Here is a 14,139-nt window from a genome sequence, read left to right on the forward strand (position 1 = left end):
CACAATATATATAATTTGCCTTGATAATTACCTTGACTATGCAAATAGTGAATAGTCGCTATAATCATGGTCCACTATGTGTATTATATACATTGGTCCAGATTATGTATATATAATTAATATATTATATGTCTTTCGTTTCCTAAGATTTACACTATTATACCATGTACTTTACGTCTTACGACACTCTGGCCTTCAAACTTTCTGTCGTTCTCCACTTTACACCTCATCTCTTCAGTCTTTGCGCTCTGAACCCCAACTTTATTTCTCAATCCAATTTAAGCCTAAGTGGAGATTATGTTCAAAGTGGAGATATCTCTTGTTAGGCATTTGACACTATCCGCTGAATCATTGAGTCACCGTAATTTATATCCTTTCAAATGCTCTATCGGCCCAGGGCGTGAGGGGCTTTGGGATTGTTCACATTTAATCACCTTTAAGGGATTGTTCATGATTAACCAAAGGACTTATTAGGGTTTTCGAAGAGAATCAGAAGAGCATAATAAGAATCTTCCCTTTTCACCATTACTATAAATCTATAATAACTAGTAATTAAAGTGATGAATTAACTCCTAACCAAATCCTCCACTAAAATTTCACTAGTGAGAAACAACAACAACAAAAGAGATAAAAAATGAAGCACTATTCCAAGAGTGACACTTCTTCCTCTTCAGCCTCCTCCACCTCCACCTCCGCCGCCGCCGCTGCCGCCAATATCCATGCCTGGAGCTGGAACTCTCCGGTGCCTTACCTTTTTGGTTGCTTAGCAGCAATATTCGTGCTTATTTTCGTGGCCTTGTTCGTCCTTGCCTGGGCACATTGCAAGAAGTTGCACAGATCATCTTCATCGTCAAGTGCCGGTGCCGGCGCCGGCGCCGAGGTTCAAGAAACCCCTGCCGCAACCGGAACGATGAGTATAGAAAATGATGAAGAATCAATAACAATAATGCAACCAAAGATCTTGGTCATCATGGCTGGAAATGACAAGCCTACTTGCATAGCTACTCCAATCTCCCTCATTTCTATTACCAATTCAATCAGTAGTACATAGTTATTGCATACATCTTGCTGCTACTGCATCTATAATATATGTTGAGTTTCTCTCATATAGCTATTATTATGAATATAGGAGTGAAACGGGTTGAGTTATTCATTAGATGTCTATAAATACATTGGTTAAATCCTTAAATATTATATCACTATTATCATTATCAATTAATTAATAAAAGAATAGTTTCATTTTTATAGACCTAGGCACATTATTGATTTACCGACCACTCAAATATTATTTTCTTTAATTTCTATTATTATTATTGTTTCTAGTTCTTGTTAATAATCTCATAATATATTATTGATGAATCATAATTAATAATTACCACGGTATTGTGAAATTAATTTTATGTGAAAATATAATCCCTAATGCCCCGCTTGGTTAGTGAAAAAATAAATAAATAAATAAATAAATATATATATATATATATATATATATATATATATATATATATATATATATATATATATATACAAATATTTGCTTGATTTCATTGTTTGATTGATGAAATTGATCGAATTGTTGAAAATATATAATTAGTATAATTAAAGACGTAAATATTTTAACGTAGTAATTAAAGATATATGAGATTAACGTAAATATTTGTATGACAATTTTTTCCCGCAAGGTGAAGACAAAATATTAAAGGAGAGTAATTTCATTAATTTTCCTCAAATTTGAGGGAGATCGAAATTCTCAATATTTTCCTATAAAACCAAACATGCCATAAATTCTTAATCAATTGTCTAACCAAGGACAAAGTGTAACTACATTGGGGATGGGTTGGTCCAAATAAAAACAATACTAAAAAAAGTGATGACTAATCTCAATCATGATCATCCCGTTCATCAATGATGGAGGCTTTTAGTAAAAAAAATATTTAATCAATTTTATAATTATTGTAAACTTTTAATTAAGTTGTAATATTTATAAAGCTAACACCACATTTTATCATACTTGAACTATCACTTATATATATATATATATATATATATATATATATATATATATATATATATATATATATATATATATACTTTTGTTCAAATGCAATCGTGCCCTCCGTGCGACTGTGCAGCCGCTTTCACAAAATACACCAACAGTGTTAACGTAACAAAAGACATCAATAGTGTTAGGAAAAAACACAACGATGAAATGCACAAATACACCAAAAAACACACAACACACATAAAAAATGCACCATCTAACTCCCCACCCCTAAGGATGTATTTCCAAATACTGTGTGGTGCTTTTATTCATACCTAATGATGCGTACCTAATTTGTACATGTTTTTTGTCGTGCATTTCCTAACATGTATAATTATTGGTGCGGCCACACTGACCGCACGGGAAGGAGCGACGGCACCTGAACTCGACTATATATATATATATATATATATATATATATATATATATATATATATATATATATATGTGTGTGTGTGTGTGTGTGTGTGTGTGTGTGTGTGTGTGTGTGTGTATGGGATAGTATCCCTAATAATCTTGAACATTATTTCATTCTAAATTCTCATTATACCACTAATTATTCTATCATAAATCCTCATTATTCTCATTATTATATCATAAATCATAAATATTGCTCATAATAACTCTTCATATCCATTGTGAATTGCTATTACCCTGCACCATGAATAATAGTCATTAACGTAGCATAAAAAATGTATCATTTTTCCCACTATAAAAGGGTTCCACAACCAAGGAGGAACACGACCAACTCTACAATTCGATCTACATCAAATTAAACACTCATGTTTGGAGTTAGTGAATAAGAGTTAATGTCATACAAGGTAATAAGTGGTTATGCCATGTTTAGTCCTAAACTCTCAAATTAGTCTTTGAACTTTAATTTCAAAATGTTACAATTTATGGTCCAAGTTAACCACACATGGTCTTTCAATTTTCAAAATTTAACCAGCAGCAGTTCTCCTATAAAGATCATGGGTAGTTAAAATTTGATAGTTGAAGAATCATGGGTGGTTAACTTGGATCATGGTAATATTTTAAAAGTCGAAGGACAACGGGTAGTCAATTTGAAAGTTTAAGACTAAACGTAGCAAAATCACTATACTCGAAAGATTCCAGATCGTATTGACTCGATCTAGTGAATAATCTCTCCAATAATCCATAAGCTCTCAATGCCCTTCGTTAAACTCCATAAAATATTCTAGCCCAAGCTCTATATTCTTCTTACAAAATCCGCAATGTTTAAGTTAAATATAATCCCTATATCCTATTTATTTTACTCTATATTCTTCTCACAAATACATATGAAATTATAAAAATAAACCTCTATTAAAATATTAAATTAGTTCCATCATATTCTAAGACTCAAAATCAAACAAATAAGCAATTGAGCATCATCCACATAATCACATAGCTATATATATATAGGGAAAATGAAGTCTTTGGCCTGTCAACACCTACTGGCCATCTAATTAAAATATCTAGCTAGCTAGCTAGATGCCCTGTCCAGAAAGAGCCTCAAAATGAGCACATCCCTTCCTATCTTTATTTTCACTTCTAAAATTTGTAAACGTGCATTAATATATATGCCCTGTTTGGTAAAAAAAAATGGCTTATAGGCCAATTTTGACTTATTTGATCACTATTAATTGTTTGATTTAGTTAAAATATCAATATAAATATTTGGTTTATTAGCTTTTTGCAACTTCAAAAGGCTAAAATTCAAAAAGCTACTCCAAGCAACTTTTTCAATTAACTTTTTGGAAAAAGAAATTATACCAAATAGCTATCAGCTAACAGCTAATTTACCACACTTTTCTACAATCAGCTAATGTTATCAACTATTTATACCCTCTAATTAACACAATCAGCTAACAACTAACAGCTATCAGCTAACAGTCATTTTATCAAACAGGGCCATAGGTTTGAAGTGATCAAAGTGGTGTCAAAACCCTGGTAGAAAATCATATATTAGGTGACAAGATCAGGAAAAAGAGATACGGAAGAGTGTAGTTAATTGAGTGTTAGTGGATGCCGCGGCTCGGAGGAATGATTACATGACGACACATTATATAACTTTTGTCCACCACTGTGAATAGTGAGCCACGACTAGCGTTGCTGATGCTTCACACCAACTCCTAAAATGCGATTCTATTTCCGAATAATATTCCTTCTTTTTTTCTTTAATAACATATAAATTTCTCGACTTCTTAACACTAAATTGTACACTTCTACAACATAAAAGATCAGAGTTATCCCAAACTTAAACCGCTAATATTTGTGGTAGCTAGGGATCAAACTCCCATTCTAACACCGGAAGAAAATATTTAGTGAGGTTTCACAGCTATTAGACCAACAATGTCCTAAGATATTCCAACTTTAATCACACTTGGCACCATGCAATTAAAGAAAAATGACTATTTATTAATTTATTTATGGGGATAAACTGGTAGAGGAAGTAAATTGCATCCATAGTGTATTGTTCCAGCAGTTATATCATGGAAGGTGGACCTGAGTCCAAAATACATAATTTAGATACTGAATGTTTACAATTTGAGTTGTGAACATTTACTCATTTAGTATGTGATTGTGTATGTAAATTGTGAACATTTAGTATGTAAATTGTGTATTTTTGGACTCGAGTCCACCTTGCAAGATGAACCCCGATTCACATAATAATTTGCTATAATTATGGTTCATCCGTGGTATTTTTGTCACAATTATGAACCTTTAGTATGTAAATTGTATATTTTGAACTCGGGTCTATGGTATAATTATTGTACAATAATTTTCCCTGCTATGGGTTAGAGTTGGGCCACCTAGTTTACCTCTTCCAATCTGTTTGTCCGACCGAAGTAGTGTACAATTTCCTTTGATCTCAGGCCAAGGAGCCCTACACAGATTCGAAGCCCAATTGGGCCCAGTCACCTCAAACACGCAAATTATGCCCTGGAAACGTGTTCACCGTGAATGGTGAACACAAGTCCAAACGATGTCGTTTTTACATTAAAAAAAAAAAAAATCGCGGATGTGGAGTTAACGGCGCGCGTTTGATCAAATTATGAATTTTCTGTTATGAGATTATGAATTTTTTGTTATGAGATTATGAATGTAATGTAGATTCATAATCTCATAACAGAAAATTCATAATCTCATAACTGAAAATTCATAATCTCATAACTGAAAATTCATAATCTTATAACAAAAAATTCATAATCTCATGGTTCCAAAGTGAATGTGTAGGCATGGTTCCAAAGTGAATGTGCAGGCATGGATTCATAATTTATGGATGTCCGTGATTTCGGACGGGAATGTGTAGGCATGCTTCCAAAGTGAATGTGCAGGCATGAATTCATAATTTATGAATGTCCAAAATCATTGCTTACCTCAAATTAAAGTGAAACCGCGAAATGTGAAAATGAAGAAGAAAAGTCATGCAATTAATTAAGAAAAAAAAAAGATAACGGTGTACTAACACCGTTGGAACCGTGTTCACCATGAATGGTGAACACGGTTCCATGGCATAACGATTGCCTCAAACATCAATTGGAAGATACAATTTTCCTAGGCAAATTATACTCTGAACTATGATCCATCTTGAATTATGAACTTAGATCCAAAACAATATCCATATTATGTATATATAATTAACATATTATGTACTTCAGTTAACAAATTATGTACATATAAATAAATTGAAAGTATATAATATTTTTAATTTAATAGGTACAAAATTTATTAACTGAAAGTACATGATATGTTAATTGCAATAAATAAACTGGACAAGATTCACTATGCGCATGGTAGATCTTAGTCCATAATATAACAATTTATTTTCTTATTAATAGTTATATCGTGGACTAGTGTGCATGTAGTAACATTCCCCCCAACACATCCCTATTTTTTAAATTTAAATTATTTTGTATATAAAATTAATGTATAAAAAATATATTATTAAAAAACTCTAATTGAGATTTTATAAATTACACTTATATTACTATATTTTAAAAATTAAAAATAAATTTATAGGTACATAAAGTCATTGTTTTAGCGTAAATGTGTAATGTTTATTTACATAAAGCTTTGTTTCTATGAACATATAGAATAAATATTATAAACTTACTACATAGTAAATGAATTGCAATTCTCTCATTTTCATGGAATTAAAATTCCATGAATTTTAATAAGAAAAAAAAGATAATAATGAGACAAAATTACCTCTCCATTTGTTAACCTAAAATTGATGCCGGCCAACAACAATGGACATTTTGAATTTTATACCACTTATTCCCTTTCAATTCTCATGTATATCAAACATTGGAATTGAAATTCTCAGTAATTTTATTATGATAAACCAAACATTTGAAATTTAAATTCTCACTTTATCACCAATAATCCATAAATTACAATTCATTTCCCACGTAATTCGCTCCCCAACCAATCGCCACGTAATAGTCCGCGATATAATTTACAGTTTTTCTACACCCGGTCCTAGTGTTGGTGGCCCGATCCGGGTCATGCCTCAAACCAACTGAACCCGCGGACACGACATTTCAAATGGAGCTACAGTTTCTCCAACGCAGGTTTGAGTTCAACATTCATCGGAGTCCAGATAAGCTCCTGATTTTGCCAGAACTTACTATGGAATTCATATAATTCAACTTTATTTTGCTCGGTAAGCACCAGATGAGCTCCTGATTTTACTTCTAAAAACATTTCTGATATCTTACTTCCAGGTGAAAATGATCGGTGTAATTCCGTAACGGAAGCATCGATCGAATAAGCAAGCTTCTAATCTCACATTACGATTTTGTTTCAGCATCAAGTTTGCAAAAATTGGTACGACTTTTCTAATTACTCCGTAACTTCTTTTTCAAAAAATGTTATTAGAGGAAATAGAGGTAGATTATGAGTTTTTTTTTTGTGTCCTTGAAAGATATTACTATCTCTATAGTTTGACGTAATATGTATTTTCAGTGTTTGGGTTTTGATTTCTAGACGTATTTCATAGAAGAAATGATGTTATACTATGATTCTTAGTAGTGAATATACTGTAGTAGTTTTATCAGCCAGTGTGTGTGTGTTGATTATGAGAAAATCCAGGAGAAAATAATTAAGCTAAAATGAATAATTTGAGGAGGAAGTACAAAAAAGGGGTTGGAGTTCCATTGGATTCTTGAGAGGCTCCCCCTTGTCTAGTTAATTCACAGTAGACAAACTGATCCTGCAAGGTCAATTCAGGGTGGACAAAATGATAGGTGTCCACCTGAAACCATTAGCATATATAAGAAGTTTGGAACAGTAGATCACAGGAGTCAGTGGAGTGTTACTTTGTGTTTCTCTTATTCTAGCAATTCTTTCCATTATCAAACATGTTAAACTATGATCAGTTCCTCTTTCTATCCTGTTATTCCATATTAGAGTTACAATTTTCACCTTTGCTCTGTTAGTCTGCTGCTGTTTGTTTTCCCTGCTGGTGACAGAACTAGTAATTTCCATCACTGTAATCTAATGTTACTTCAATTTTTCCCCTTTTATTTTTGGTTCTTTCCATCACAGGTTTTTAGCATTGTATTTCACATGCTGGTAGAGGAACATAGTGTTTGACTGTTTATTGTATTCTGACCATTAAGATTTTACGTAAAATTAACTATCAAGCGTGCTCCTATCAGTCATTGATTCCGTATTATTTCGTATTTTAGATGTTTGTGATAGTAAAATTGGCTCCTATTTAAAGGATGAATTATAACCTTACACCTTAATAACACCAGTAACTTACAAAGTCTAATGCCATAATGAAATCTAATACTTGAAATACTTAAAGTTTACCTCTTTCTATCTACTGCTAGGATGAAATCCTTATTGAATAGGATAGCACAGAAGAGAAGGAGAGACAAAGGAAAAACTAAATGAAGTCCTTCATTTCAACGACAAAAGCAGTAAAGGGTAATACTGAACCACAAAATTCATCTTAACTGGTCGTGATTGTGGAATTTGCAACATACTGAAGTACTTGTGCAGTTTTAAGATCAATCATGAAAGTGGTCACCATCAAGATCCTTTAAGCTAGGATAAGGACTATTAAGCTGCAGCTCTGTGATCATTTGGCGAAGTTCTGAATTTTCTTCTTTTAGTTGAGCATTCTCTTGAATTACTTGGTCATGGTGCTCTGATACATGGTTTAGTTTTTCTAGGAGCTGGTGATTCTCATTCCGGAGCCAGAGCACTTGAGACCAAAGCTCATCCAGATGCTTTTGTTTGCGCATGCGTGACCGCCTTGCAGACTCTCGGTTAGATATCATTCTTCTTTGTTTCCTCTCAATTATCAGGCTTAATTGCTGCTCATCAGCTTCATCAGATGTTGAGTTACTGCTGAAACATGTTGCTTTCGAATTGAGTTCTTGAACATTGGGAGCGATCTGAAGATAATATGAAGGGTTACAAAGTCTGCTTAGTTGAAATTCAGGGGTGTTGTGACTCAATCCAAAATGAGTGGGATATAGACTTTGGTTTGAAGGAAGTAGGTAATTGAGCTCTGTGATCTCAATGGGTTGCATGGCTAGATAGTGCCTGGGTATACAGAGACACGATTATGTCTTAGTGAAGGGCTTGGTGGAAGAATTTGTTTGAGAGCGAATGGAAACTAGAAGGAGAGGGGGTCCTTTTATAGGATAGGGAAAAGATAGTGGGCCCCGTTTTATTGTTTTGGAGAAATTTCAGGAATAGTAGAGTACCTTAATTCCTCAAAGATAAGACCACCAGACTATGATGGTGAGCGTGTGCAAGTACTCGTGTATATACTATAATGATAATTGTGTATTCAGAACAAGCAAGTACATATCTAATTAAAGGTCTGTATATCTTGATACTTACTGGGGTCCCTTTGCATCATTCAGTTGCTACATGTTCACATGATGTTGGTGAACAACTATAAGCTTGGAAAAGATAACGTTAATGAGCATGATAATATTATGATTCAAAAATTGCTCACAAATTTGAGAATGCACATGGATTCTGAGAGCTTATTAAATTAAACTGTTGGGAGTTTATCTGTTTAAATGAAGGAATTCATTGAAAGGAAGAAGATAGATGAATGATGTTCAAGAGCAGATCTGTAATTAGCACAATTGCGAGGCCCCCAGAAATGTCTTTCACTCTGCTATGGGCATTAGCCATTCATGCTCACTGATCTAATGTAATGGGAAGAAGAGAGATAGGAAAGGCATGGTGTTTTCTGCAAGTGGAAAGTCATAAGTTGTGAATGATGTCATAAGTTGTAAATGATGACTCATGTACCAGTGTACCGCTTATATGTGATCTATAACTGAAAGAAGAATTAAAGTCTGCTCTGTAGTTTCTACTTTCTACACAGTAAATGATTTATAGAGTCCCTAGATATGTGTTGAATCTTGGTTGGAAGGGTTTCTAGGTGTTGAACATTAAACCGTTCATAGCCGGTAAAATTAGTTTTTCTCTGTACCAGATTTTACAGTAGTTTCCTTCGTCATTACATGATAAAGCTAAAGTCAAATCCACTAATGCAATACTGATTTCTAACCAGGTTGCTATTACATCTTACTAAGGCGTGTTTAAGTTTCTGATTGAAAGGCAAACTTCACTGTTTTTCACTTGAGAATATTAGACATGAACTGGTGATTTGCTAGCCAGATATATGTAGCGGTCTAAAACTTCTTTAATTTTCTTTTTTGACTAACACTGGAGATATTACTAGGACCAAACAGTCACTTATCCATGTAAATTACTTGTTCCTGTTGCTTACTACAGTGCTAAACCTGACTTTAAGTCACAGTCACAGTCACAGTCACAGGCACCAACTTCATAAATTTGATGCACTTGAAAAGTCTTGTTATATGGTTGGTGGGGGAGAAATAGGTGGTGGTAAATTGGATGTACTTTGAAATTCAGTCCTCCACTAGTGAAAAGAAATGCATAATGCATCCAGAACTATAACTCTCATGGAAGCAAATGTTGCTCTCCCTACTTCATTGTGGGTCAGGCTGAGCTGACTGTGGTCAACAATATTATTAATCCATATTGACTCTTCTTTCTTTTCTTGTCTTCAATATCTTTTTCCTTGTTCCCATTTTTTCTGTGTTCTCCTGTATGCATTTCCTTTTCTGATAAAGACCCTTTTCAGGTGAGGACTCTGCAAAGAGTGATTAGTATGTCTACTTGTACTGATAAGGTACTCTTTAGACTGCACGTATTTCTCCTATGAAATGCTGCACAGGAAAGCAACTACTGAAAATATTGTCTTTCCCCTCTACTTGGTAATTGCATCTGGTCAAAATTATCATTCATGAGCATTTTATTTTGATCATCAAGCACATGGGCATACTTTATAGGATAGCTATTTAAGTCCAAGTATATCACTTAGCGTATGTTTGCTTTTTTGATTTAGTAAAGATTCTAGCACTGATTTGTGTGCTTTAAGCCATTGTCTTCTTTGCAAAAGAAAGGGAAAAGAGAAAAGAGAAAAGGAGAAAGCTGGGTTTGGCTGGAATGGTCTTCAAAGCCAAAAGAAAAGGTTAAATGGTGCTACCATAGTAGTGAAAAAACAGGATATGATAATACCCACTGAGAAGATGGATCTTATCTTTGAATTACCATTGCTGCATCTGCTCTTTTTTTTTTTCCCAATATTACCCCTGTGCTAGCCTGGTTCATCAAAATTCATGGAATTAAAGGAGATCAATGTCCAGAATCTAAAGAATATGGCTTCTAGTGGCCTGAACACAGATGCAGGGTCTTGCACGGATCGGAGGGATACTTGATTTGACATCTGACCCTTGTGATACAAACAAAACATCTGTTCTGTATGTACGCATGCAGAGTATGAGATGAGAAAAATGTGGGCGCACTGCGGTGGGCCCTCATTAACATGCACTCGTGGGTGGCAAGCACACCGGCCTCTACCAATAGGCTACCGGTCAGCTCATAAGTGTTCAACCCAAGGTCCTAACAAATGCAAAGCGAGATTTTTGTTGTTCAGGTATGCTCTCTCTCCCTCAAGCATATAGGTATACACCATCATGAACTAGAGTCCACCTTATTGTGGACACTGGTTCAAAATAATTTTCAGATTATGTGTATTTGTGCATGTAGATAAATAGAAGACACATTAATTACAAACACATAATGAGGGTGTTTGGTAAATAGCTATTAGCTGATTGAGTTAGTGGGTTTGACTAGTCTCAACATTGACGGATTGTAGAAAGATGTTTGGTAAATTAGTTGTTATATACAAAATGACTTTCTCAACCATCTGATCGAATTTGAATTTTTTAGTATTTTGGAGTGATAAGTTGTTATAAAAAGATAATTAATCAAACACTCATATTGGTTGTTTAACTAAGTCAAACAGTTAATAGTAGTCAAACAAACTAAAATTGGTTGATAAGCTAACTATTTTATCAAACATGGACAATATGTTAACTGTAAACACATAATATACTAACTGCATGTTAGTTATAGTATATTGTAGTCACATAATTTATTAATTAAAAGTACTAACTGCAAACATATAATTTTTGAATTAGATTCACAATTTAAAATGAACCCTAGTCCATGATATAATAATTTGGCATACACACACGCTTAGTCACGCCAATATAATCATGAGGGGCTTTCAAATTTGTGGTACTGTCACTTGTACCTTATGTGACCCATTCGTGCACCCCACTCAAGTAACCCATGCAATTTCCTTTCCTTTCCTTCGTGGGTAGTGAAAGCATTTACTTTACATATAATAATCACGCATTGAACCCAATCAAGTTTTTGGCCCCTATTGATTGGGAGACACAGGACAAATTGCTCTGTTGTTGCATCATGTTTATTCAACTTTGGTTGATTAATTTGAATTCTTAGCAATGGTATCCTTTAAAACTTTGTTTGTTCACTGTACCCCCTTTAAAATAGCACAAATGTACAGGTATCATGTTCATTTTGGCAGTATATTTGGTCAAGCCAATTACATTTTTAGATTCATAGAATGGATAAGAAAGGTTGTGTTATTTAAAGAGGTGAACAAATTTCTTTTGTTGTGTGGTTCTTGTTTAGTAACATCTCTTTCTGACTATACTGCTACTGATCATGTCCCAAAATGATTAATGCATTAATTAAGTCCCTGGAATATATATTTATTATTGCTTTATGAACACAACAGTAGTTTTAATAGAAAACTTAAAATTATGGTATGGTATCTCCATAATGAGGTCATCTGATCCTGTAGATGGATGAGAATGGGATAAGTTCAATGTATGCTGACTTCTCTTTATATCTTCATCTCCTTTTTTTAGTCAATCTCCCTTTGAAGTGGGTTTTATATTTTCTTATTAATTAAAATTTTTTAAAAAATAATTCTGGAAAATACATTACAAATGAATAACTTTAATTTATTAGAAAAATTGATTAACATTGGTGTTATTTTAAAATATACTCCGTAATAAATAATAATTGAATCACATGAAAAATCATTTCATGCATATGAGGAAAATATTTTTAATTTCTAATATATCATTGTCATGTGTAAATAACAAAAGGTTATAAGGGACAAAAAAATAATTTTATAGATTTTATGCCCCTTACTAGAAACAAGAATCATGTGACCCCTAACTTAGAATAACTTTTAAAAATTCATAGTTCTGATCTAAACTTGTTCAAATTAAAATTGCATCCGATGAAGTAATAAGTTTCCTTTTAAATTGAAGTTTGAATTTTCATGCTTACCAAACAACCTCTAATTAATGAAAATGTATTGCCATCCTAAACCAATTTTAGGTTAGATAGTTAAAGATGTTTTCTTCTATTAAATTTGACATCTTTTCTTGTAATATTTGAAGTATGATATTTCAATGATTTGTGCATAATACAAATTGTGCTTGTGTACCATCTGGTAAGGTTAGATCCACTAGCAATTTGGATAGCAAAGGTGTTTGGTTGTTTATAGGAAATGTGGCCTTTTCTTTTTATCTAAAATCATACTTTAATTGAGTCTTAACACATTAAACTAATGCACGCAAACATTAGACTAATGCACACACTTAACTTTGTTCTTTGCCATGTGTCAATTTCATAAGCTCTAGCTATGTTTTTTTTCTTCTGCTTTTGCAATCTTGCATGGTTTTGAATAATATAATGCTTCAATAATTGGGATTAGAGTGAACTAATTACATTTTTTCTACAGGATGAAATATATCTCAACTTCATTACCAACTTGCACCTGACACCAACAAAATAGCAGTCAAGGTAAAGATTGAGGTAATACATCATCAGATTTGTCTAGATGCTCTCTGTAAAGCAGTTTTATCAAATTTGCACGCTTGTTTTTTTTTTGAAATACTATATAAAAAAAAAAAAAAATCATAGTAGTATGATATTGCAGCTTTAATGAAGATTCACTGTGTCTAGTTGCTCTAGGCTACTAGGCTTTAAACTAGAGATGATATATGTAGGCTAGTCTGCAGACACTGCTTATATTGTGGTGCCTCTGTGTTTATTTGCAGAATTTGTTGCTTTGTGCCCTTCTTTCTTTCTAGTCTTTTGCTTTGGAGTGTCTTCTCAGAGATCAGGTCACAACGACCTTAATTATGATTTGTTTTACCAATATTATTTCTTGATATGATAAGAATAATATAATTTAAGATATTGCATGATGTAAATAAGTTTGGCATTTAGCAAACTAGCTGGTTTCCTTCAGTCTGGAATCGAATTAAATACGTTTTCACCGACCTATTGATAAAAAAAGATTCAGAATAGGCCACTAAATTGAGAACTAAAACCATTTCGAACAAGATTTGGTCTCTCTAAGTAGGATTATTTTGGATGAATTATTTTTCAGACCATCTCACAAATTTTTATCCGTGAAATGAGTCGTATTTAGATGAAAATATAATATTTATGATGAAAAATATAATACTAAGATTGTTACTTATAAAGGAAAGTGTATATTTATGAGGAAAATTGTGATATTTTGAAAAGAAAATGTTAATTTAAGTGATCTTTCTTAAATGTTACATTAAGATTGACCTTTAAATGTAATTTTTTTATAATAATTCTGATATTATAAAATATTAATTTAAGTT

The 14,139-nt window shown here is 33.0% G+C and overlaps 2 protein-coding genes across 2 annotated transcripts; one reads left to right on the plus strand and one right to left on the minus strand.

Annotated features, from left to right (window-relative positions):
* Positions 1-634: 634 nt before the first annotated feature.
* LOC109171738 (protein GLUTAMINE DUMPER 6-like) lies at positions 635-1,051 on the plus strand. Its single transcript, XM_019320793.1, has one exon. It carries the CDS (start codon positions 635-637, stop codon positions 1,049-1,051), a length of 417 nt encoding a protein of 138 aa, XP_019176338.1.
* Positions 1,052-7,747: 6,696 nt separating this feature from the next.
* Positions 7,748-8,757, minus strand: LOC109171745 (basic leucine zipper 43-like). Its single transcript, XM_019320799.1, has one exon. The coding sequence runs from the start codon at positions 8,590-8,592 to the stop codon at positions 8,065-8,067; it is 528 nt and encodes a 175-aa protein (XP_019176344.1). The 5' UTR covers positions 8,593-8,757; the 3' UTR covers positions 7,748-8,064.
* Between the last annotated feature and the right edge of the window lie 5,382 nt (positions 8,758-14,139).

This window comes from Ipomoea nil, unplaced genomic scaffold (genome assembly GCF_001879475.1).
Source record: "Ipomoea nil cultivar Tokyo-kokei standard unplaced genomic scaffold, Asagao_1.1 scaffold0380, whole genome shotgun sequence".
In the NCBI taxonomy this organism is placed as follows: domain Eukaryota; kingdom Viridiplantae; phylum Streptophyta; class Magnoliopsida; order Solanales; family Convolvulaceae; genus Ipomoea; species Ipomoea nil.

Excerpts from the sequence above, each read along its gene's own strand:
- LOC109171738 (XM_019320793.1), top strand. The coding sequence starts at position 635 with ATGAAGCACTATTCCAAGAGTGACACTTCTTCCTCTTCAGCCTCCTCC.
- LOC109171745 (XM_019320799.1), bottom strand. The coding sequence starts at position 8,592 with ATGCAACCCATTGAGATCACAGAGCTCAATTACCTACTTCCTTCAAAC.